Consider the following 25,974-nt stretch of genomic DNA (forward strand, 5'->3'; position numbering starts at 1 on the left):
TTTTGTACTTTTTTTAAACATAAAAAATAGTCTTGTAGGCTACTATTTTGACCAATGAAAAATCAATGAACTGTCAAGAGCAACATTCTTTAACTGAATGCATTAAATGTCAAATACAATTTTTTTCCCCCCAAACAGTAGGGAACTATAAATGCCTGTTTAGAAATTATAATATAATACACTCTATCGTTGCTATATAGTCAACAACTCTCCAATGTTTTAGCATGTTGAAATTATAAAAATGTAAATAAACCACAGCTAGAAAGTAATTTCTACATCATTAAAGCGTAAAATTTTGCTCAAATGTTGCACACTTGGCTTTGGACGTATGCCTTGCATATGGTTGACGTGCTTTTATTTTGAAGTGAAAAACAGGAAGTTCTGAAAGTTTGACTGCATTTCACTTCCGATATGTTCTTGTTTTTTTTTTTTTTACGTCATTCTCATTTCTTGTGTTGACCCGACTGAGAGAAGTTGGATCATTTTTGGTTGTTATTAGGCGCTTTTTATATTTGCAGTGAATTGTAAAGGTATAGCCATATAATCCGTAAGATATAATGTATTTTATACTTTTTGAATATCGCGTTGTGATCTTTTAACCGGCACTGGTTTATCAGGCAGTAAGTTACGTTACATTATTTCCAGGTCACGTCTTTGTGTGTGGATTCTGTAATATAATATAATATAATATTACAATTATTAAACAGTACAAGTCACAATTATCTTTTTTTTTGTTTCTGATACTTAAGCGAGGTGCTTCCAGTGGAATCCAGAGGATCGAAGTAAGTTACTCCGAGAGTTTCAACAGAAACAAGGAAGAGTAAGTTTAAAACATCATTTTAATGGGATATATTAATTCTACAATATTCAATTCTACATAGATTTATTATAGAAATGTATTTATTGTGATTAATACAAAAGCAAGTATGGCACGGCATAGTTTTGTTTATATTGTGTAAGGCATTTTGTAACGAAGCAAAATTCCAATATTTTGTTGTTTCTATCAAAATGTAGTGTATTACTAATAAGAAACATTACTAATATGAGTTAATGATCACATAAATACTAATATATTAGGATAGTATGTATTTACTCATACAGTATATTGTAATGATTTAATGTACAAAAAGTATATATATATATATATATATTTTTTTTTTTTTTAAATCTGAGAAATAATAGAACATTATGATATACTACATAAAAAGGTTTTCTTTTCTGGAATTTTAGGACAGTATCACTATGCCATGGCTTAAAAACGTCAAAATGAGTTCCAATTCATTGTTTTTCTTGTCATTTATGTTTTTTTTTTTTTTTTACTTTCTAAACAGTCACATTTAGACACAAATGTAGCAAATGCTGAGAACAGTACAAGTAGCCTAATAATTCAAATGTTTTTTCCATCAGATTATGGCATCACCACAAATGAAGGAGCGCCCATCAGGTGTTGTGTTAAACACCATATCAAAAGCAGCATCTCCAGAATCAAAGTGCCCAATATGCCTGGATCACTTTAAAAACATATCATATCTTGATGTGTGTCTTCATAAGTTTTGCTTCTGCTGCATCCATGAATGGTCAAAGAACAAAGCAGAATGCCCCTTATGCAAGCAGCCATTTAATTCAATTTATCACACCATTAAATCTGAAGATAACTACAAGAGGTTTGACCTGCAACCCACTGAAAATGGCTCATTTGGCAACATGGCAGGGCAAAGATTCAGGTATCGCACCACACTTACAGGCGACCGCAGACCAGCACCGCGGAGAACGTCTCCTCCACCTGACCATGGTGTCATATTTGAGGGCCTGAGAGGATCTATTCCACAGCGGCACAGCAGAGATCTCCATAGCATGATAAGGAGGTTGGCAGTAAGGCAAAGAAGAGAGAGTGAGGGCAGGTCTGTGCAAAGTCTTCATGAACAAGAAGTGATTAAATTCAGACGAGCCTTGTACAGAAGAGGTGTGCGAGTCCAAAGCGTGCAGGATGGAGGTCGTTCCAGGGAGACCTCCGCAGAGTTCTTTAAAAGAAATCCTGCTTGTCTCCACAGGCTTGTACCTTGGTTGAGACGAGAGTTGACTGTTCTGTACGGTACCCATGGTTCCCTTGTCAATATAGTGCAGCACATCATTATGACTCTGATCACTCGACATAACTTGGACGACCAGGTTGTTCTGCATGAGCTTCGGCCCTTCTTGCTGTCCCACACAGAGCACTTCCTGCATGAGTTTCTCAGCTTTGCTCAATCCCCGTTCAACATGGAGGCATATGACCAGCGTGCTGTTTATGACTTGCCTCGGCCCTCTGGAGAGAGTAGCAGTTCAGAAACATCTGTGATTGCCATCTCTGAGGATGAGAGTGATTCTTTAGTGTCAGGAGCCCAGGGTTTTGCCACTCCTAGAGTGACTTTAAACCAAACAGCATGGGATGATGAGACCCCAGGGCCATCCTACTCTTCAGAGCTATCTCGGGTATTACCTTTCCATGTGAGGGACTCAGACTCTGATAGTAGTGTAGGGGAAGCAGTAGTGTCTGTTGCTGCTGTTCCACATCATGACCGTCCAACAAATACTGCCACTATTGCAGTGGAAGAGGAGGATTCCTCTGGCAGTGTTGAAGACTGTGTTATTATCAGCTATGTTAAGCCAGTGGCAGAAAGGACACCAGAATTGGTCCAGCTTTCTTCTGACTCTGAACATTCTGAGCAGCATGCAGAGCCGCAAAGCCCTCGAGCACCTCAGCACATTCGTTTTACTTCAGAGTTTGATTTGTCACCCACTGTCACTCAGAGACCCTCGAGGAGGCCAACAGGCTGCTCTCGCTCACCTGATGACACATCTACTCACCTTAGACAAAAAGATAAATATGGTAAAAGGCATCATGAAGGGGAGTTGTCGGGATCTAGAGAAGGATCCTCACACAGCAACAGGACACACTCTTCCTCTTGTAGCAGGAAGCACCCATTGTCTAAAGAGAGCAAGCATAAGCGTAACCGAGGAAAGGACACAAGTCGCCACACCTCTTCTTATTGGCATTCATCTAGCCATTATAGTCAGCAAGGCAGCAGCAGGAGATGTTATACAGAGACACACTTATCCTACACCAGCTACTACAGAAGTGGATATGATCGCTCTCATTCTCTATCACACAGCAGAAGGCGAAGCAGGGATCGTGAGGACAGAAGTAGCTCAAGGAGCACTTCTAGGATCAAGTCCAGCTCCTCCAGTTGTCAGGAAAGAAGACGCTCAAGGAGCAATTCTAAAATAAACTCTTCGAATAGTCAGCACAGAAGTCACTCTGAGAGCCATTCTAGAATCAAGTCTTTCAATCATAAGGACAGAAGTCACTCAAGGAGCAGTTCTAGAATCAAGTCCAGCTCCTCCAACTGTCAGGACAGAAGTCACTCAAGGATTAGTTCTAGATACAACTTCTCCAATCGTGAGATCAAAAGTCGCTCAAGGAGCAATTCTAGAATCAACTCTTCCAAACGTCAGGATAGAAGTCGCTCAAGGAGCAATTCTAGAATCCACTCTTCCAAACGTCAGGATAGAAGTCGCTCAAGGAGCAATTCTAGAATCCACTCTTCCAAACGTCAGGATAGAAGTCGCTCAAGGAGCAATTCTAGAATCCACTCTTCCAAACGTCAGGATAGAAGTCGCTCAAGGAGCAATTCTAGAATCAACTCCAACTCCTCACATCAGTCATCAATGCATGATGAATATGGCAGGAAAAAGAAGGACAAAACAAAGCATTATGAGGAACCCTCAAGGAAGAGTCCAAGTAAATTGTTCACCGATTCTGCTGAAGATGGTGCAAAAAAGAAAAACAAGAAGCATCACAAAAGGTGCAAGAGGAAAAGTAGGAGTCCAAGTGTAGATGACAAATCTGAGGGTCACAGTAGGAAACATCACAAGAAGAAGAAAAAGAAACACAAGAGAAAGAGCAAGAGACATAATAGTGAGGGGAGGGTGGGAAAGCACAGCCCTGTTCTCATTACAATTACTAGTGACAGTGACAATGCCGACCCCAGTGAACCCTCAACCAGTAATATCTGTGCAGCTAGCTCCACTTCTACAATAGCAAACAGTGCTGTAGAAACTCAACTCAAGTCCAGTTTCCTAGACATGGAGCAACAGTCAACTGCTGGAACTGAATATAGTTCAGCTGATGCAGGGAATCACTTCCAGGCTGATTAATGCCAATGCCTTTGTGATTTTGTATGTTCAGTTTAACTGTTATTGAACTCCTCAGTTTGTGGCAAATAAAGATTGACAAAGGACTATTGTTGTAATGCCCAAATGTATTTTCAGTGTTGCAAAATCCATTTTGTTTGCTGAGACAGACAATTAATTTTGTATCGTCTTCACATCACATTATTTTATAAACGCATGGCCGTAGAATAAGCAGAGGAAGGCAAAGGGGGGAGGGGGGATGTGACGTGTCACCCAGACTTTTTTTCGAAGCCATCCAAAACAAGCTGATCTGAACATTATGATGCGCTAAACACTCTAATGTAATGTGTTTCATTCACACTCAAAGCCGGAGGGTGCTCTCTCACAAAAAGTCCAGTATATATGTACCGTGTATATATATATATATATATATATATATATATATATATATATATATATATATATATATATATATAAAGCTCTGGAAAAAATTAAGAGACCACTTCACATTGATTTAATTTTTTCCAGAGCTGTATATATGTGTGTGTATGTATATGTGTGTATAGTCAAACCAAGAACTATTCAGACAAAACTGTGACGTTATACCCAAAAATTCTTCATAGTGGACTTCACTTAGTGCTTAAGTGTTTTTTCTATAATTGCTAATGCGACCTTTTACACCACAGACTGAACAAAAATAAGCATTGCTTGGTAATTGGTTGACCTAAATTGGTTTGATCTGATTGTATACCTAAATTTAACAGCTGATTGGTTGATTGTAATCTATTACATACCTTTCTATCAAAGTTATCTGACATTATCAAGACAAATTTGTTCTGATACCGTTTAACTCTTATTTTCTAAACCATAGCAAATAAACTGATAATGTGAGAAAATGTTGAAGGTGTCTGAATAAATGTATATATATATATATATATATATATATATATATATATATATATATATATATATATATATATATATATATATATATATACTTGTGTGTGTGTTTTTCAGGACTTAATGTACAAGTTTTTAAAGTACAAACCAATCATAAAATTGTCAAAGAAAATAGGGGATAAAATACTACAGATAACAGTTTTTGTTCAGCAGAGTATTTGATTTCTTAGCGAGTTAAAAGCAAGAGACGAGATAAAAAAGAAAACCTGTCAGTTAGACAAAGGCCAGGTAAAACTGGCATTACACCTGACACAATTCTGTCCCCCTCACTTCTAAAATGATGGCAATGTGCTTGCATAAACGTTTATATAGGCTACAGCGATAGCCTACACTATGGTGTAGTTTATTTTTTAGACCATGCTAATAATTTTTTTTTTGCTAAATCATGCACCATATTCTTTGAGACATTTGGATATGGATATTGATTCTCAATCTATTGAAGTCTCAATGCTTAAATTGCAACGCATTTCCTGTTTACCGTGGCGTCGACGTCATTACTTTGCCACTAACCAATAAGAAGAGTTGTGGGCGGGGCGATAGGTGCAGCCCCGTCTCTCCTATCTCTCTCGATCAGCCAAGGCTGCGTTCCACTCCACTTTGCACTTGCGAACTTCCCTAAGCACTTCCCCTCGAGGGAATCCCCGCCGCCATTTTGAAGTGCGTTCTACTCGTCCCACTTCGTGAAGTGGACGAGGGAAGTTTATATGGACAGACCCTTGTTCCCTCGATTTTTACCGAGGGAAGCGAGTCTACTTCCTATGTACACCTCAGTCAGCTTCATATGGCCTCTACCACAATGCAATACGACTGTGACGTCACCGCATATCGCGTTTAAGTTACCCCACCACAAACAACTCTATGATATATTAATTATTTTTTTAAATATTTAAAAGAACCCACAACTCTTATCCCTCCATCCCATTAGACGTCCAGAGAGGTGGAGCTAGACTATCCCCAGAGAGGTGGAAGTGGAGTGGACGTCATTTTACTCTGCAGTGAGCACCACTTGGGTGTACAGGAACCAGTTAACTTACCCGCCTATGGAAGGAACTAGTAGGAAGTTGTTGTTATAGCCTAGCTACACGTGGACGCATAGAAGGAGATGGCATCGGACATTCACGTTAAGGTAACCCAGTTCTTGCGCTTCTTGAATTTCAGACACCTGGATTCAAGGACTGGAAAGTATGTGAAAACAGACATAGGTCATTGAAAGTGCTTGCTTTAAACATGAGCTACATTTTGTTGAATAACATGGTGCTATTACAAAACATCCTGGATGTGCTTTATGTGCCAAACGCCAGAACATAACAGTGTTACTCATTGGGCAAACGGAGTCATGAAGTCCTGCTTGAAAAACCTCTGAGAAAGAATTCGCGTGGAGATGTGAGACCATTTTGACAGACTGTGACGCGTTTCACCATTAACGTTAACGGCCAACGTTATCGTAAATCCTGCAAAGTTTTTTGTATTTTCATTTGTAAAAAAAAATAAAAAATGTACATTTATAACACTAATACTTTGTATTATATTACTGTTGCATCAAATTACAAAAAACAAGTTACCTCTGCTGTGAGGGTGTTTGCGTCTATGGGAGTGATGGATAAAATTAACATCTTTCTCTCTTTTCATTGCCGTTATCAATCTCACTCTATTTTTATAATAGTGAAATCACTATTGTGGAGTTTTTCTTTAGCTATTTGAGCAAATGGGGACAAAATAAATATATATATATATATATTTATTTATATTTATTCACCCCTAAAATGTAACCCAACTATGCCGACTTCCGCTCTGAGAAACCCGGAAATGTGAAAAGGGTAGTTCATTGCCAGGCTGGGGCCTATGGGCAGGGACAATTCTAGAATATTTTTTTTTTAACTGGGGGGCACAAGAGGGGCCACAATGAATACATACTATGTTATGTTGTGTATTTATGTGTATAACTGTAGATATCCAAATTATGTAAAGTTCAGTAAGCTTTAAAATCAACAATAAACATTAATACCTTATTATAAATGTGATTACGTTTTCCCCATAGGATTTAATGAAATTGTGGTGGATGGACATCTGCCCCTTTAGGGGGGTCTGGGGGCATGCGTAGTAAAAAATGTTTACATTTTAATGTTAAATTCATCAATCTGGTGCACTTTGAGAGTTCACAATAAAGAGCTCCCAACCCATATTCAGTCAGTGTGCAAATTGAACAAAGAAAAGGTCTGCATATAGATATGAATCATTATATTAATCATTAATTTAATATATAATCAGTAAATAATGTAATCAATCATTCAATTAATGAATTAATATAACTGTATAAATTAAACACATTAATAATAAAAAAAAATATTTTCGTTTTATCCACATCATGTTCAATTTGCATAGCTGCTGTTGCAGTAAATTTGCATTGATGAATGGACAAAATCTAAATATGCCAAGGCTAATTAGTATTGTGCACGTTGATTGTAAAATATCATATATCCAGGTCTTTATGTTAGAAATGCTTTAGTTAAACTACATATGTATATCTTATAGAAACAGTTTAGAATAGCTTAGTCCAGTATAATTTTAGTAGTTATTATTTAGGCTATTTATTCTTTTAGTATATTATTTAATTGTTTTCCTAAATGCATTTATTTATGATTATTTTTTTATTTGAGAACGTTTCTGGATGTCATCAAAGGACGTTTTGTCACAAACTTGTATGAATTCTATCTTTTGAGAATTTGAGACTCGTTTTCGTTCACTTTGCTTGACCTGCTGGAATATTCTAAACTAAATGCATGTGAAAGGTTTAAAGCACTAAGTTTCTAAACGAAAAAATGTCAGTTAAATTAAATTTTGATATTGGTCACATTATTGAAACTACAAAAGGTGATATTAATGGTTATTAAACAAGGTTAATCATTAATGTGGATCTAAAGACAAGCATCCCAGCAGGCACACAACGTCATAAGACGTTGATATTTGGTTACATTTTGGTTGCGACGTCATTTGACCAAAATTCAACCTCAGCTCAACGTCTAATGCCAACGTTAATTTGACGTCCAATACCAACGTCAGCTGATGTTGATATTTAGTTGGTTTTAGGTTGTCGTATTAACTAACCAAAATCTAACGTTGAACCAATGTCTCAAGCCAACATATTGACGTCAGATTCTAATATCATTAGATGTTGATCCTTTGTTGTTTTTAGGTTGCGGTATTAACGAACCAAGATCTAACGTTGTACCAACGTCTCAAGCCAACATATTGACGTCAGATTCTAACATCATTAGACGTTGATCCTTTGTTGGTTTTAGGTTGTGGTATTAACTAACCAAAATCTAACGTTGTACTAACGTGTCAAGCCAACATCATATTGACGTCAGATTCTAACATCATTAGACGTTGATCCTTTGTTGGTTTTAGGTTGTGGTATTAACTAACCAAAATCTAACGTTGTACCAACGTCTCAAGCCAACATATTGACGTCAGATTCTAACATCATTAGATGTTGATCCTTTGTTGTTTTTAGGTTGTGGTATTAACGAACCAAAATCTAACGTTGTACCAACGTCTCAAGCCAACATATTGATGTCAGATTCTAACATCATTAGATGTTGATCCTTTGTTGTTTTTAGGTTGTGGTATTAACGAACCAAAATCTAACGTTGTACCAACGTCTCAAGCCAACATCATATTGACGTCAGATTCTGACATAATTAGACGCTGATCCTTTGTTGGTTTTAGGTTGTGGTATTAACTAACCAAAATCTAATGTTGAACCAACGTCTCAAGCCAACATCATATTGACGTCAGATTCTGACATCATTAGACGTTGATCCTTTGTTGGTTTTAGGTTGTGGTATTAACGAACCAAAATCTAACGTTGTACCAACGTCTCAAGCCAACATCATATTGACGTCAGATTCTGACATCATTAGACGTTGATCCTTTGTTGGTTTTAGGTTGTGGTATTAACGAACCAAAATCTAACGTTGTACCAACGTCTCAAGCCAACATCATATTGACGTCAGATTCTGACATAATTAGACGTTGATCCTTTGTTGGTTTTAGGTTGTCATATTAACTAACCAAAATCTAACGTTGAACCAACGTCTCAAGCCAACATCATATTGACGTCAGATTCTGACATCATTAGACGTTGATCCTTTGTTGGTTTTAGGTTGTGGTATTAACTAACCAAAATCTGATGTTGTACCAACGTCTCAAGCCAACATCATATTGACGTCAGATTCTGACATCATTAGACGTTGAGTTGATCCTTTGTTGGTTTTAGGTTGTCGTATTAACGAACCAAAATCTAACGTTGAACCAACGTCTCAAGCCAACATCATATTGACGTCAGATTCTGACATCATTAGACGTTGAGTTGATCCTTTGTTGGTTTTAGGTTGTCATATTAACTAACCAAAATCTAACGTTGTACCAACGTCTCAAGCCAACATCATATTGACGTCAGATTCTGACATTATTAGACGTTGATCCTTTGTTGGTTTTAGGTTGTCGTATTAACTAACCAAAATCTAACGTTGAACCAACGTCTCAAGCCAACATCATATTGACGTCAGATTCTGACATCATTAGACGTTGATCCTTTGTTGGTTTTAGGTTGTGGTATTAACTAACCAAAATCTAACGTTGTACCAACGTCTCAAGCCAACATCATATTGACGTCAGATTCTGACATCATTAGACGTTGATCCTTTGTTGGTTTTAGGTTGTGGTATTAACTAACCAAAATCTAACGTTGTACCAACATCTCAAGCCAACATCATATTGACGTCAGATTCTGACATCATTAGACGTTGAGTTGATCCTTTGTTGGTTTTAGGTTGTCGTATTAACTAACCAAAATCTGATGTTGTACCAACGTCTCAAGCCAACATCATATTGACGTCAGATTCTGACATCATTAGACGTTGATCCTTTGTTGGTTTTAGGTTGTGGTATTAACTAATCAAAATCAAACGTTGAACCAACGTCTCAAGCCAACATCATATTGACGTCAGATTCTGACATCATTAGACGTTGATCCTTTGTTGGTTTTAGGTTGTGGTATTAACGAACCAAAATCTAACGTTGTACTAACGTCTCAAGCCAACATCATATTGACGTCAGATTCTGACATCATTAGACGTTGAGTTGATCCTTTGTTGGTTTTAGGTTGTGGTATTAACTAACCAAAATCTGATGTTGTACCAACGTCTCAAGCCAACATCATATTGACGTCAGATTCTGACATCATTAGACGTTGATCCTTTGTTGGTTTTAGGTTGTGGTATTAACTAATCAAAATCAAACGTTGAACCAACGTCTCAAGCCAACATCATATTGACGTCAGATTCTGACATCATTAGACGTTGATCCTTTGTTGGTTTTAGGTTGTGGTATTAACGAACCAAAATCTAACGTTGTACTAACGTCTCAAGCCAACATCATATTGACGTCAGATTCTAACATCATTAGACGTTAATCCTTTTTTTGGTTTTAGGTTGTGGTATTAACTAACCAAAATCTAACTTTGAACCAACGTCTCAAGCCAACATATTGACATCAGATTCTAACATCATTAGACGTTGATATTTTATTAGTTTTAGGTTGTGAAACTCTAACATGAAACAGGAAACTCTAACATCATAAGACGCTGATATTTTGTTGGTTTTAACACATTTGTAGTGGAATAGACCTCCCGAAACTACTAGTGCTGTCGTGGAGCGGGCGTGTTACGGATACGTGGTGTTGTCAGACGCGGCACGCAGTAGGCGGATGTTTGTATTGGTGCATTTCTACAGTGAGCTGAAATGACAAGAGTGCACATTTGGTAAATAAATATAAAACAACATTTATTCATCACACAACTTTAAAACACAACCAAGGAGGCTTTGCTTGAGTTGTTTCTCCGGATTTTATTGTTTTTAGGAAAAGGATTTTTTAGTATTGTCACCTTTTCCGTTCTACATGGAGCTCACGCGTCCGTTGTTGTTTTTTTTATAAGGACTCATTTTTTATATAAGGATTTTTTTTCTACTTGCCCTGCCAAAATTTTCACTGGCCCCACCACAAAAAAAAGTAATAATAAAAAAAAAATTATAAGCCCAGTACTGTTTTTGTTGTTTTTTATCAATGTAACCTTAATAAATAAGTTTATGACTCCAAAAACTACTAGCCTAACTAATATATATTGTAAATATTGTTAAAGACATTCAGTAATAAAATAAGAACAAATAATCAAATTACGAGCAACAGCACAGCAGAACAAACATATACATTATGTTGGTTAATAAAGGTCTAAACTAGATTTTCAGGTACACAAATAGTAATCAAATGTAAAATATTACTGCATAGTCTGCATTAAATTATATATCACTGCATATAAATATAGATTAACCCTTGTTAAAAGTTATTCCGTCAAGAGTCGTGAGTGATTTTTTTTTTTTCTGTCTTTTGTTATCTCTACAATATTTTCCACTTTCCATGTTATACGTTAGGGGGCGCAATTACACATCTCCTGAACGAGTACAGCATCTCTTGATTAAAGGTCCTGTTCTTCGTGATCCCATTTTTCAAACTTTAGTTAGTGTGTAATGTTGCTGTTAGAGCATTTATAATACCTGTAAAATTATAAAGCTCAAAGTTCAATGCCAAGCGAGATATTTTATTTAACAGAAGTTTCCTTTCAAAGCCTACAGCGAACGGCCGGTTTGGACTACATCCCTTTACATCCTGCTTTAATGACGTCAGTAGAACAGTTTGTTGACTAACCTCCGCCCACAAGAATACGCAAAAAAGGGGGCGTGGTCTTGTTGCTCCCGCGTGGAGAAGAGGAAGTGTTGCGTTTGTATAGTGTGTTTGTTGCCATGTCGTCGAGACGCTGTTATTTTCATCCCGGAGTCAAATCACCTTTGTTTGGCTTTCCCAGGGACGCTGTACTTAGAGATCATTGAGCGCATGCATCTCCGTTATGGTAAGAGGCGTGACCTTTCCGGGCAACGTGCGCTAAGCTGCTGTCGAATTACAACACGGGAACCGCTGGCACAATCAGAACTCGTTACGTATTTCTGAAGGAGGGACTTCATAGAACGAGGAAATTCTCAGGCCGTTTTGAGGACAGTGAAAACAGCGGTATACAGATAAGTAAATTGTGTGAAAAATACTGTTTTTTTTTTTACACGTGAAACATGAACACATGTTATATTGCACACTGTAAACACAATCAAAGCTTAAAAAAAACACGAAAAACGGGACCTTTAAAACAAGCGAAGAAGAAGAAGCAGCAACGACAACGATTACAGACTGGTGATTATCACTGAATTCATAGTGTGAAATATCCTAAACCATTGCTTTTGGATCCATCTAATAATTGCTCAGTCAGTTGTTTGTTGTTTCTTCTCTTTTTTTGTGTACATATTCACAACAGACCTAAGTAAATGTTTAAAGATTTTTAGGTTTTAGATTTTGTAAAAAAAAAAAAACCTGGCATGGGTGAGCCCATGACCTTCCATCTAGCACCAGAGTAGAACCAGTGTGACATCTGCATTAGATATGACGAACCTGACAAAAACTATGACAACCGGTTCATAATGTGTTACGTATTATTAATTATTTGGACATTTAAATCTTTTTCTTTTTATATCCACAGGCTGATGACAAAAGAGATAATGGCCAGTTTCAATATGAATGTAATGTCTGTCCAACGTTGGAGGTTGATGTCAATCTGGTGTTGTGTTTAGAACCCAACGTCAGATTGACGTCAACGTCCAACGTTGGACGGACGTTGCATTTTGGTTGAAAATGAAAATCGGGTTGACGTCAGAACCCAACATCAGATTGACATCAACGTCCAACGTTGGAGGGACATTGCATTTTGGTTGAAAATGAAAATCGGGTTGACGTCAGAACCCAACGTCAGATTGACGTCAACGTCCAACGTTGGACAGACGTTGCATTTTGGTTGAAAATGAAAATCGGGTTGACTTTAGAACCCAACGTTAGATTGACGTCAGAACCCAACGTTAGATTGACGTCAGAACCCAACGTCAGATTGACGTCAACGTCCAACGTTGGAGGGACGTTGCATTTTGTTTGAAAATGAAAATCGGGTTGACGTCAGAACCCAACGTCAGATTGACGTCAACGTCCAACGTTGGACGGACGTTGCATTTTGGTTGAAAATGAAAATCGGGTTGACTTTAGAACCCAACGTTAGATTGACGTCAGAACCCAACATCAGATTGACATCAACGTCCAACGTTGGAGGGACGTTGCATTTTGTTTGAAAATGAAAATCGGGTTGACGTCAGAACCCAACGTCAGATTGACGTCAACGTCCAACGTTGGACGGACGTTGCATTTTGGTTGAAAATGAAAATTGGGTTGAACCCAACGTCAATCTGATGTTGTGTTCTGACGTCAACCCGATTTTCATTTTCAACCAAAATGCAACGTCTGTCCGACGTTGGGGTCCAACGTCAATCTGACGTCATATTGACGTCCGGTGCCTGCTGGGATAAAACACAAGCAACATACACAAAATATCTACACAATCTCTAAATATTAGTTCAATTATCCATAAGAAACAGGTAGCCTATACCCATGCCATTTTACATGTGGATGAATGAAGTTCGAGGTTGTGGCGGTCATGTTTGGGTTGCAAATTGTGCGTATATTGTTCTGTGCGCAGCTGCGTAGACTCTGATCAGAGGTGCCGGCGACGCTGTTCATAATGTCAAATGATTTTTTTTTAACGTTTAATATTACAATTCATATAGGGTCATTAACGAGTCATGCGGTTTGCTTATTTAATTTACAGTATTCATTCTCAAGTCAAAGTCAAGTTATTTTCTTCATCTTATCTTCTTAAAATCTTTAAATTCGCAAGTGCATCACATAACTCAAGATCTCCACCACTGATATTTACAGCTTTTAATGTGTGGAACGTGAAATAAACATCATACGACTTTTTCTGCATCTCGCTTGCAATACCACCGGCCGGGGAAAAAAATCACAATGCAGGAAGATCCTGATTGTGTTTTTATGCTTTACATTCAGCAACAGAGCATTGTAATGATTAGCATTATTAGGTCTAGGAGTTAACATCAAAACTGGCCTATTCTTAAAGGGTTAGTTCACCCAAAAATGAAAATTCTGTCATTAATTACTTACCCTCATGTCGTTCACACCCGTAAGACCTCCGTTTAGGTTTTTTTTGTGCACAAAAACGAATTCTCGCCGCTTTATAAAGTTATTGTAGAACCTGCACTGTAGTGAGATGGATTGTAATGACGTCTTTAGTACCTTTTATGGGTCTTGAGAGTGTAAAGTGCATTGTGCCAATGGAGGCCTTTCCGAGCCATCGCATTTCAGCTAAAATATCTTCATTTGTGTTCCGAAGATGAACGAAGGTCTTACGGGTGTCGAACGACATGAGGGTGAGTAATTAATGACAGAATTTATTTTTGGGTGAACTAACCCTTTAAAGATGGTACCAATATCTAGCGCTGCAACTCGCTAATTGAAAAAAAAAACCCCGCTACCATAACTTACCATATGCTTTTTATTCAATTATTCAAATGCAAGTCAAAACATATTATTTTAATTTGAGTGACAGTAATGTTAGAAGGGTGGGGGCACACTGAGGGGCCAATCAGTTTTCAAGGGGGGCAAGTGCCCCAATGGCCCCTCCCCTGTCTACGCCACTGTTGCCAGGGAAGTGCAAATACAGTGATGGCTCAGAGCTACGTACAAATTGGTTTATCAAAGTTCCAACACATAATGCTTAATGTGGTTTTTATAAGTTCAGTTCTGCATTTTTTACAGAGGTTACCGGGGGACCAATATATTACTCCACTTTCCATTCGTACGCATGTGAATGCGACCACTCGTGTGAAAAAGATAATTTTGCTGCGTTCCAAAGTTCAAGCTTGGATAACTCTGAGCAGGGTTGCCAGGTCTATGCAACAAAAGTATCCCAAAAATGTGATTTATTTTCCACTTGGCGCCGAGTTCTCCACTGAATTTGTTTTGGGGATGTGAATCATATGCACACATTTTATGTGTATTGTCAATCTCAGGTAACCTGAGCATTTTTTTACAAGGTTTCGAAGCAGAAGATAGATGCAGGTTTTCTCTGTCCTAATACCAAAACTCATGTGCCATGTCAATTATGTCCTTTGTTTCCCCCCAAGAAAGTGTTTTATTTAAAGAAATGGTTGATTTATATTCTAATAATTGATATTTGTGACTAATCCCTATAAAAAAATCACTTTACACTGACGTTCAAAAGTTTTAAATTTATGTTTTTAGAAGAAGTCTCTTATGCTCAGCAAAGCTGCATTTATTTGATTAAAATACAAAATAAAATCTGGTAGTGGATCTGGTCATTTGTGAAAAAGCAAAATTTTCATCAGTGGATAGTAGTGGTTGAGGGTTTAGGGGGGATTTCGGATTCAGCCAGAGACTTTTGAAAATGACGGTGTGTCTGCCCACATTCACTCCCTGATTGGGTCTTCTGGATCATTGCGTATTCTTCCCTGATTTGTCAAGCCCCTATAATAAGACCATTACGCTACCGGAAGACTACAATAACAGACTAGAGCCGTCTTTCTCTGTAACAGACCAGCCTCGACGACCATGTAAACAATAACATGTAGATGGAACTGCAAGCTTTGCTGACTTTGTTGTCTTTTTTAGCAGCCATTGTGGAGTTAAACTCTGCATTTTTATAGTACTGCTGCTGTCTACATGTGCAAGAGGCAAGCTATTATTAGAGCAATCGACAACTGTTTACACTTGTACGCACATGCCCAGTGTGCATGAATCGTCATGTGACATGCATTTTCGGTCATGTAGTGTAGACAGAGATTGTTTCTTAATGATGCCAGTATGGACAAGGAAGGATAGTTTTCATTTAAAACAAAAACGCACTAGTAGTGGAGGACAGTGGAGCAGCGGAGGACTATTATTGTGTTGCACGGAACTGTGCAATAACTGAAAGTGGCACGGGTTGATCTTTGGTTGACCTATCAGAGGAAAGGGGCGTCTCATGCCTGCCAACATGTGGAAATCAAATATTCAAGTTTATCCATTTTCTACTTCTGCTCTGAACCGTAAAACATAAACTAGACATTTACTAGACGGTTAGCGAATCACAACACACTGAGCCAGCTAACCAATCTGAGCCCACTGCGTATTTTTGAGGGACCGGCTTCATAGAACCCGGAAACCATCAGACCGTTTTTACAAGGAGGGACAGAGCAGTGTAGAATAAAGGTAAAATATATGAAAAATAAGGATTTTTTTTTTAAACGAAGCATGAACACATTTTACAGTGCACCCCACAAACACAATCAAGCCTTCGAAAGAATGTGTTTTACCACCCCTTTAAGCAAAAGCTTTGCCACCCCAACTGCCACCACAGTAATATCCAACTATAAAATAAAAATGTAAGCAGTGCTTCCTGTACCACTTTTCAGCAGCGGCGCTTCAATTCAAGCGTGCCGTAAATAATGTAAAAAGCGCGTTTTTATATAAATTGTCCTATAGCGGGTAATGCTTGCTCCACTATGATCATGGATATAGGCCATCTGAAGAAAGAAAAAAAAAAACGTACGGAAAAAGTGTAAGATGGCGTAGGATGTAGTTGGCACATTTGTTTGAAGGACAGCATTTGGCAGAATGTGGAATAGTGTGTTTTGTCAACAACAAAAAAGTAAAACCCAAAAAAACAGCCAGATTAATCGAAGAAATAATTGGCCAACTAATCGATTTAAAAAAATTATAATCGTTAGTTGCAGGCTTGCTAATGCTCACTGAGGAAAGGTAGCGTGTTCAGGTGCTTTATGCACTTTGGTAAGGAGCGGTCCCTTAGCTGGCATGGGGCACGTGCTCCTGTCTGTCATGCCAGACTTGGTGCAATCGAATGCAGAGGTCAGGTATGGATGCACTTCCCATAGGTGAATCTCCATGTTTCAGAGAACCGGGGTTACGAACAGTAACCTATTGTTATCTATCCATTTAATATTAGGTAGCTATAGCATTTTTCCCCTATAAATATATTATAGCACTAATTTAATTTCAATTAATTTAAATGTTACCTCATAAAGCATTTTAGATTAAATTTTATTTTGTAGATCCATAAAGTAAGATTTCTGTTAAGCCAATGTTTATTTCTTCTGTACCCTTTTCAGTTTCTAACACTAGTCGGTAATATAAATTCATGCTTTCATTGCATATGACCTATTTAATATCATTCCAGCATTCAACACCTCATTAAACATTAACAAATGCAATTCATAACCCCTTTAATTGAAGCAAACAACTGCAGACACCTTTCCACCTTCAGATATGTCTATAATACAGTATGTCATGTTCTTATAGATAGGAATAATTGGTGGATCTGGTCTTGATGATCCAGATATCTTGGAGGGAAGAACAGAACGACATGTAATCACACCATTTGGAAAGGTGAGTGTCTCTGCATTATATCTGCTGTGCTTTCTAACATGCGTGTTTATAGTAGAGCACATTTGGAAATTAATATATGCATTTGCTTTCATTGAACTGAGAATTTGAAAAACAAATCAGTAATTATTAGGATTTTGCTTTTAAATCATGTGGTCACCATAGTTTATATCATAAATGGGCAGAGCCAGAAGTTTATTTATTTACACTAATTTCCTTCTCTCTTTTGACAGCCATCTGATGCTCTAATTTTGGGCAAAATAAAGAATGTTGAATGTGTGCTTCTTGCAAGGTGATTACACTGGCATGTGTATATATAATGCAATACATTTCCTTTGACTTCTACTTAAAATGTCTGGTTTTTGCCCACCACCCCCCAAGGCATGGAAGAAAACACACCATTATGCCCACCAATGTCAATTACCAGGCCAATATTTGGGCATTGAAGGAGGAGGGCTGCACTCACCTGTTAGTCACGACAGCATGCGGTTCTCTCAGAGAGGACATCCAGCCTGGGGACATTGTTTTGATTGACCAGTTTATTGATAGGTAAGTGTTCATTTGTCTATTATCATTTAACATTACACTTTTAATTTCACCCTCACTTAAAATAATATTTTAAAGACAAAAGAGGTGGACCATCAAGTGTAGGAAATACAGGTAGTAAACAACATTTGGTAATACTTTATAGTAAGGTTCATTAGTTAACATTAGTTATTAACATGAACTAATAATAAAGCATTTATTTGTTAATGTTAATTTCAACATTTACTAATACCGTATTAAAATCTTGTTAACATTAGTTAATGCACAGTGAACTAACATGAACAAACCATGAACAGCTGTATTTTTATTAACTAACGTTAACAAAAATGAACAAATACAGTAACAAATTAATGTACTGCTCATGGTTAATTCATGTTAGTTAATACATTAGTGTAAAGTGTTACCCAATATTTTATGAAGCAAAAAAAGACATCCTTTGTTCTAGAGTCGACTCCCACACTAGAGTTATTCTGAGTCAAGGAACCGATGACTCAAGACACAATATCAAAACTGATATCGCTAAGCAAACCAGAAACCTTTTTTCTTGTATTTTTTCCCGTTGGAATAATTAATAAGAATGCTTCTTGTTTGCTAATTGGCTGCTGTTTGTAATAAGCTACTTAACTCTTTCCCCATCAGTGTTTAAAAAAAAAAGAAAAGTTGCCAGCCACTGCCAGCATTTTTGGTCATTTTCACAAAAAATTCAAGGCCCCCCAGATGTTGTTTTAACGACATAAGATCTTGTTATTATGACATAATTGCAGTTGGAAAAAATATGTAGGCCCTATGTGTTTCCATTGCAGTTTTGTGAAAATGTCCTTTTTCGAATTGCCTGGAAAACCACCTCATGCAAGCCTAAAAACCTTTTTGCGATATATGGGAGTTTTTTGCGAACTTTCCATTGGGTGTATTTTCAATTCGCAATTTCAATTTGCGCAATTTGAAGCGTAATGAAAATGCAGCTAATGACACCTTAAAATAAAGTGTAACCTTTTTTTCTTGTTATATTGTTTATAATTAATTGATTGAGGAACACTTATAAGGTTGATGTCAAACTTTAAAAAATTAATGAGGAGGAGGGTAGTGAATGATGTTCCGGGTCACTAAAGACCGGAGGTTTGCATTTAAGGGTTAAAGACACTATTTTTGACACACTCTACACAATACATTTTGGTAAGGGTCATGGAAGTCATGGACACTTCTTATCTGGGATGCTAGTGAACTCTCTTGGAGACTATTCCTTTGGCATGGTCACATGTGTCTCATAATAATAATAATAATAATAATAATAATAATTAAAAAAAAACAACCCCTGCAAACACAATTGGATAAAAAATAGGCGGTATCTTTTCCCTTCAAGGCTGAGTTTTGTCAGGAACGGAACAAGTCAAGTCACCTTTATTTATATAGCGCTTTTTACAATGCAGATTGTTTCAAAGCAGTTTCACAGTGTAAACAGGAAAATAATGGAACCAAATTTGATTCGGCTGTACAGCCGCTCTGGAGAAAACAGTGATGTCATCCAGCTCAGTTAAATTATCATATCATATAGTCTCAATGCGGGCAGATCAGTAAAATAGTTGAATATTTAGTGTCCCCAACTAAGCAAGCCAAAGCTAAAGGCAAAAGAAGTGACGGTGGCAAGGAACCCACACTCCATCAGGTGACAGAATGGAGAAAAAAATCTAGGGAGGAGTTTGAGGGGCCAGTTCTCCTCTGGCCAACAAACAATCAGTGTATGATTTATGATTCTGGCAAACATTACAAGTCAGAAATCAGATTAGATTGGAAACATTTGTCCAGTTACTTCTGGTTGAAGATCAGAGTCATCGCGCCGGAGACTGGCTGCCGTGTTGATGTGGCCTGGCCTTCACGGGGGAGTGTCTAGTTGACACGATCTCTGCTGACACTTCAGGGCTGCGTTGTGGTCATGTCTGGGCGCAGGTCCACCGTCTAATCTGGATGCGGCCAGGATCCGGCTGACTACAGTAAACCTTGGGATAAAAAGAGAGACTAATATTAGCGTAGATGTCATTCTTCTCATGATGTAACGAGTACATCAGGTGTTATGGGAAGGGTTCCCGATTCCGGCAGACCTAGTTAATGCAGCCTAAAACAATAATTTAACTGATTTGAATAATAGGTATTGGTAATGTGTATGTGTATGCCATAGTAAAGAGATGTGTTTTAGTCAGACAGACAGTGTGTGTGCTTCCCGAACAATGCTAGGAAGACTGTTCCAGAGTTTAGGTGCTAAATAGGAAAAGGATCTACCGCCTGCAGTTGATTTTGATATTCTAGGTATTATCAACTGGCCAGAATTTTGAGACCGCAATAGACGTGATGGAGCATAATGCGTTAAGAGCTTGCTCAAGTACTGGGGAGTAATTAGCAAGATTTTAAAATGTATACAATGTTTAATAGGGAGCTAATGCAGTTGACAGAACCGGGCTAATATGGTCATACTTCCTGGTTCTAGTAAGAACTATACCTGCTGCGTTTTAGACCAGTAAAATAAGAAGTTCAAACTGACAATTCTCTTGATTTGGTTGTATGAGCAATTTCATTTATTACAAACAAGTACATATTTATTCTCTGGAAGCGGGGCTAAATAAGTAAACACTTACTGCATTCCTGACATGGGTCAGACTCTCAGTCACCTCTTGGATATCAAATACATACATTGTCTGTAACATAAATACCAGAATAGATACACTGATTGCCTTGTTTCCTATAACATATTTTATTAATCATTATAAATTAGGCCGTAAATAAAAGCCTACACCCTCAGTTTTCATCCTGTGGTCAGTGTCATGTTTCATATAACACATTTACTGCACTATTTTATAATCAAAACTTTTTCTAATCTTAACAAAACACATCTGAGACTTAAGGTTCCATATTTGGTGATTTGTGACAGGAGAACACATCAAACAAAATCTCGCCTAAACTATCTCATGCTAACTTCAATTTTTGGTATATCAACTAGAATACAATTTGGTTAGACATATGGCTTTGATTTTATAGCCTTTTTTAGATTAAACATTTAGTTATTTTATTTTATATAAAATATTTAACAAAATAACTAAAGTAGAGTATATTTGCTTTACTGTAAATTTAAACTTTTTTACTTTTACTTTTCAAGAGACCAACCTTAGGTCTGTATAGTATTCATGAATTACAATCATTTAAGTTTGGATAGAGCATTTCACATCTATGCTCAAAGGGTTAAGGACAGTTAAGGAGTTAAGAAAACTATGATTTCCAATTCATTTTATAATACAAGAGGAATCCACTCCCTTCAGTGCTCCCTGGGGAAACTAATCCAGTTCAGTCAAATAAAATATTTTATTGAACATTAATATTCAGGGACAACAGTTAGACAATATTTTTTCTGCTTTTGAGTGATCTGGCCTAAAGACATCTTTTTGTCTTTTAAAAAGTGTTTACATTCATTGGGTCATGTGTAGTGAAAAAAGTCAAAAGTAGGCCAAACTGCTTTAACTCTTTTGGCCATGCCAAAACCTTTTCTTTTCTTTTTTTAACTGCCAGGATAGTGGTCACTGGCAATGTTTGTGTTTTGAGCTTGATATGGGACGACACACAAATCATGCATTTTTAATGTGAATCATTCCGGAGCAGTTTAGCTATGTAGCATAATTTACCATTGCAATAAACACCAGTAAAAACCAAGTATGAAAGTATGAGACCGAAAGTATGATGAAACAGTGCATTTTATATTTTAACTGATTGTCACACAATCTTTGAGAGAAAACAAACATTGCCTTTTTCATAAGAATTACATTATTTTGAACAACACATGCAGGATTCATACTCTGGATACGTCTGGCAAACAACACACCCCGTTTTACAGCTTGGCTTAAAATCCTGCCGTTGGTGGTGTTGGACCGTTTTGTCATGCATCAAACTTTAAACTCATTGATGCCACTTTGTTCATTGTTGAAGTGTACATTCGCCTGTATGGTGATTTAGAACTGCCTTGAACTTGAGGACGTAAGTACAGAATGATGTGTCCAATGTACAATACTTGCTTTTCATCTTTTGTGCAACTGCTTTATTGTTCCTCACAATGCATCAGTTTGATGCATATTTTTTTTAATATTCTTTTCTTAATTTCCACGCCAAAATGTCCCACACCACCCTGAATTCAAGGACAACAAAACGTGTTCAGACATTCTATGACGGGCAACCCACCAGCCCCCCAGGTGTGCTTCACATCCCTATGGCTGAACCTTTCTGCTGCAAGACTAGAGAGGTTAGTGACATTTCCCAGCTCTCTGTCTTTATTGGTATCTTATGTTATTCTCTTCACCTTTTTCTTACCTCCTCTTGTAGGTTCTCCTGGAGGTTGCCCAGGCACTCGGTGTGAAGTGTCATACTCGAGGGACAATGTTGACCATAGAGGGTCCTCGTTTCTCCTCTAAGGCAGAGAGCATTATGTTCAGACAGTGGGGTGCTGATGTCATCAACATGACCACAGTACCAGAAGTGGTTCTTGCCAAGGAGGCCGGGCTATGCTATGCTAGTATTGCAATGGCAACTGATTATGACTGCTGGAATGACCACGAAGAGACGGTGAGCAGATAGGTGTGTGTGTGTGTGTGTGTGTGTGTGTGTGTGTGTGTGTGTGTGTGTGTGTGTGTGTGTGTGTGTGTGTGTGTGTGTGTGTGTGTGTGTGTGTGTGTGTGTGTGTGTGTGTGTGTGTGTGTGTGTGTGTGTGTGTGTGTGTGTGTGTGTGTGTGTGTGTGTGTGTGTGTGTGTGTGTGTGTGTGTGTGTGTGTGTGTGTGTGTGTGTGTCTTTGTGGGACATCCAGGGGTTGGACTGTTTTTATTTTTTATATATATATATATATATATATATATATATATATATATATTGTTTGTAAAAATCAGTCAAGTAAATGTATGGGGTTTTTTTATTGTAAAAATGCTTTACGTTTTCTGTCAGCACACTTCAAGTTTGAAAACCCCTGGGTCATAGCATTTATAATAATTAGCTGTAAATTAAATAACGTAAAAGTCGTTAGAATGTCCCCTTTTAGATAAGTAAACGTGTAAACGCATCTGTTAAAAGGTTTAGTAGCGTACTAGCGTTACAAGTAATCTAACATTAGTCCTTTCGTTATCCAATCCATTTTGTTTTTGTGTTCTTCAGTTGAGTCATTTGAGTCCACGCCATTATTCCTAGTCTGTGTGAATGGACAGTCCATTCTGTTTTCAGTATGGAACTGAAACTTAACTGAGCAATCCTGTGCCAAAATACACATTCAAAAGGTTACAAATTTCAAGTGCAAAGTGTTACCAAACACTGCTTGATTAATAAACAATCAGTTGTTTTTTTTTCTCCAAAAAGTTTTTTTAGGCTACACTATGTAATATTGGAGTAATTTAGTAATATACTTTGGGTCAAAGGGAGATTTCATAAATATCTACAACCTTGGACCCATATAAACCCTGGTATTCCATTGGTCCTTATGTTTGTGGCACAACTCACTCTAGAAACGTTGAGTTGGTATTTGGTCTGCTGTTTCTATACAATGTAATTAGTGCCATAAATGGAAGCATTTGTCTCTTGGTTACGAATGCCACATAAAAGCCCTTTGTTATTAAAAACGTTTTTATGGTTAATTTTCATTGTAACTAGACGATATGAGTTTTAACAGCGACACTGTATATAATATTTTGATTCCCTGTCAGAGAAAGGGCAAATGTGCTGCTCTTGTGTTCATTCAAAGTTGTTTGTGTCCTATTGGCTTAGAAGGATTGAAGGATATTCCTTTTTAAGTCAATAAACTCTCTACAGATTATGGTTTCCGATAGCCGGACAACCGGTTAGGCTGGCAGTTTGAAGCATTTTTTACTTCCCCTCGCAGTTCAGAGTCCTCCTTCCGAGTTCCTGCTGCTGACCTCTAGTTTTCACGCCCTACTTCACCACATCCTTCCGTCCCTGTCCTGTATTCTCATTCTCTCTCTGACTCATGCACAGACAATCATACATATTTTGTTGCCGGCCAATTAGTCAGTTCCTCTAAAGGAAAATTGTCTGCAGTTAAGTTTTCTCTGATTTTTCTTGTTGCTGTCTTAATTCAGTAGGGTAAATATAGATCCTGTCATTGTCCCCTGTACAATTTGAACGCACAATGTAGCTGTAGACAACTCTTACTCACAAAGTCAGGCATTAGAGACAATAGTCCATTTGTTGTTTGAGCATAAAATGTCTTCCAATTTCAGTTTTAACTTGTGACAGGTTATACATGACTCATGGCACCTTATCTGAATTATCTGAGTGGCCACAGGCAAATGTGAGACTCATAGAGGTTTAACAGTCTGATATCCGTTATGTGGATTTTTTTTGTACTTGTTTGTAGAGGTAACATACAGTTTTACGAATAAATTTGATCATTTTAAGATCATAATGTATTGCTCCTCCATATTTTATTGGTTTATAATTCTCTGGCTTGCTGGTCCATTTATTGCCATTCCTTTAATGTACCATTGTTTTTGTTTTATATATATATATATATATATATATATATATATATATATATATATATATATATATATATATATATATATATATATATATATATATATATATATAATATATATAATATATATTATATATATATATATATATATATATATATATATATATATATATATATATATATATATATATATATAATATATATAATATATATTTATTTGTTTGTTTGTTATTCTAGGTGTGTGTGGACAATGTTCTGAAAACCATGAAAGAGAACGCAGACAAAGCTAGCAGCATCCTTCTCACAGCAATCCCAGAGATCGGCCAGATGGACTGGGAGAGCACAATAAATGCACATAAAGTGAGTAAAAATATATAATTATATAATCGTGTACATTTCATATTTAGAAAAAAATATATATGTTGAAACTTTCCATGTCATAATTTTTGTTTCCCTTTTTGTTGTGGTCCAGTTGATGTCACAGTCTTCATTAATGTTGCCCAAACATTAAAGTCCTCTGCAAGCAAGGAGCCATGAAGATGTGGTGTCCACAACTGCAATCATGTATCTGTAAACAAGTGTGACATTCTTACCCACTATATAGTAATAAATAAAAAAAAGAAAAGTGGTTTGTTTGTTTGTCAGCCACACTGACATGAATGTGCAGTTACCACTCTTCAAGCATTGTTAGAGGAAATGGACAGGATCTTTTTTCAAATAGTTTTTTCCGGTGCTTTTTAAATGTTGTAGAGGTGTATTTGGTTGTATATAAAGCTAAATTAATTTCTCTCATAACCACAAACAATTTTAGGCTGTTTTCCTTATGCAATTTCTGAGGGATATTATTGATTTTGCCACATTTGAGCAATGAGCAATGCTGAAACTTCTCATTTTGAGTCAGCAGCACATTTGTTTTTTCCCCCCAGACTTTTGTGAAGAACAGATGCCTATTTATTACAAAAATTGGTACATTTTGTGGTTGCTTGTCAGGAAAAAAACACCTCTGGATTTTTCTGCAAGTGTTTTCCTCTCAAGCAATCTTTCATCAAAAAATTAAGATTTGCTGTTAATTTACTCACCCTCAGGCCACCCAAGATGTAGGTGACCCTTCCTTCCTTCCTTCCTTCCTTCCTTCCTTCCTTCCTTCCTTCCTTCCTTCCTTCCTTCCTTCCTTCCTTCCTTCCTTCCTTCCTTCCTTTCTTCCTTTCTTCCTTTCTTTCTTTCTTTCTTTCTTTCTTTCTTTCTTTCTTTCAGTTGAACAGTAAAGATTTTTAGCCAAAACTGTGGTCCTCTGTGATTCATATAATGGAAGTCAATTGGTGCC

The 25,974-nt window shown here is 37.2% G+C and overlaps 2 protein-coding genes across 3 annotated transcripts; both read left to right on the forward strand.

Annotated features, from left to right (window-relative positions):
- The first annotated feature begins 408 nt into the window (after positions 1 to 408).
- Positions 409 to 4,281, forward strand: toporsa (topoisomerase I binding, arginine/serine-rich a). 2 transcript variants are annotated; one of them, XM_079811806.1, is made up of 4 exons: positions 409 to 620; positions 750 to 820; positions 1,408 to 3,502; positions 3,552 to 4,281. In XM_079811806.1, the coding sequence occupies exons 3-4, from the start codon at positions 1,411 to 1,413 to the stop codon at positions 3,875 to 3,877; spliced, it is 2,418 nt and encodes an 805-aa protein (XP_079667932.1). In that variant the 5' UTR covers positions 409 to 620; positions 750 to 820; positions 1,408 to 1,410; the 3' UTR covers positions 3,878 to 4,281. The 2 variants fall into 2 exon arrangements, with proteins under 2 accessions (XP_079667932.1, XP_079667931.1); XM_079811805.1 differs by having other exon boundaries at positions 1,408 to 4,281.
- A 1,650-nt stretch (positions 4,282 to 5,931) lies between these two features.
- Positions 5,932 to 25,927, forward strand: mtap (methylthioadenosine phosphorylase). The gene is made up of 8 exons (XM_079811808.1): positions 5,932 to 6,259; positions 17,512 to 17,598; positions 17,829 to 17,887; positions 17,977 to 18,144; positions 22,315 to 22,417; positions 22,498 to 22,737; positions 24,888 to 25,010; positions 25,123 to 25,927. The coding sequence occupies exons 1-8, from the start codon at positions 6,236 to 6,238 to the stop codon at positions 25,159 to 25,161; spliced, it is 843 nt and encodes a 280-aa protein (XP_079667934.1). The 5' UTR covers positions 5,932 to 6,235; the 3' UTR covers positions 25,162 to 25,927.
- Positions 25,928 to 25,974: the final 47 nt, after the last annotated feature.

The sequence above is a fragment of the Gobio gobio genome, assembly GCF_949357685.1.
Source record: "Gobio gobio genome assembly, chromosome: 3".
Classification (NCBI taxonomy): domain Eukaryota; kingdom Metazoa; phylum Chordata; class Actinopteri; order Cypriniformes; family Gobionidae; genus Gobio; species Gobio gobio.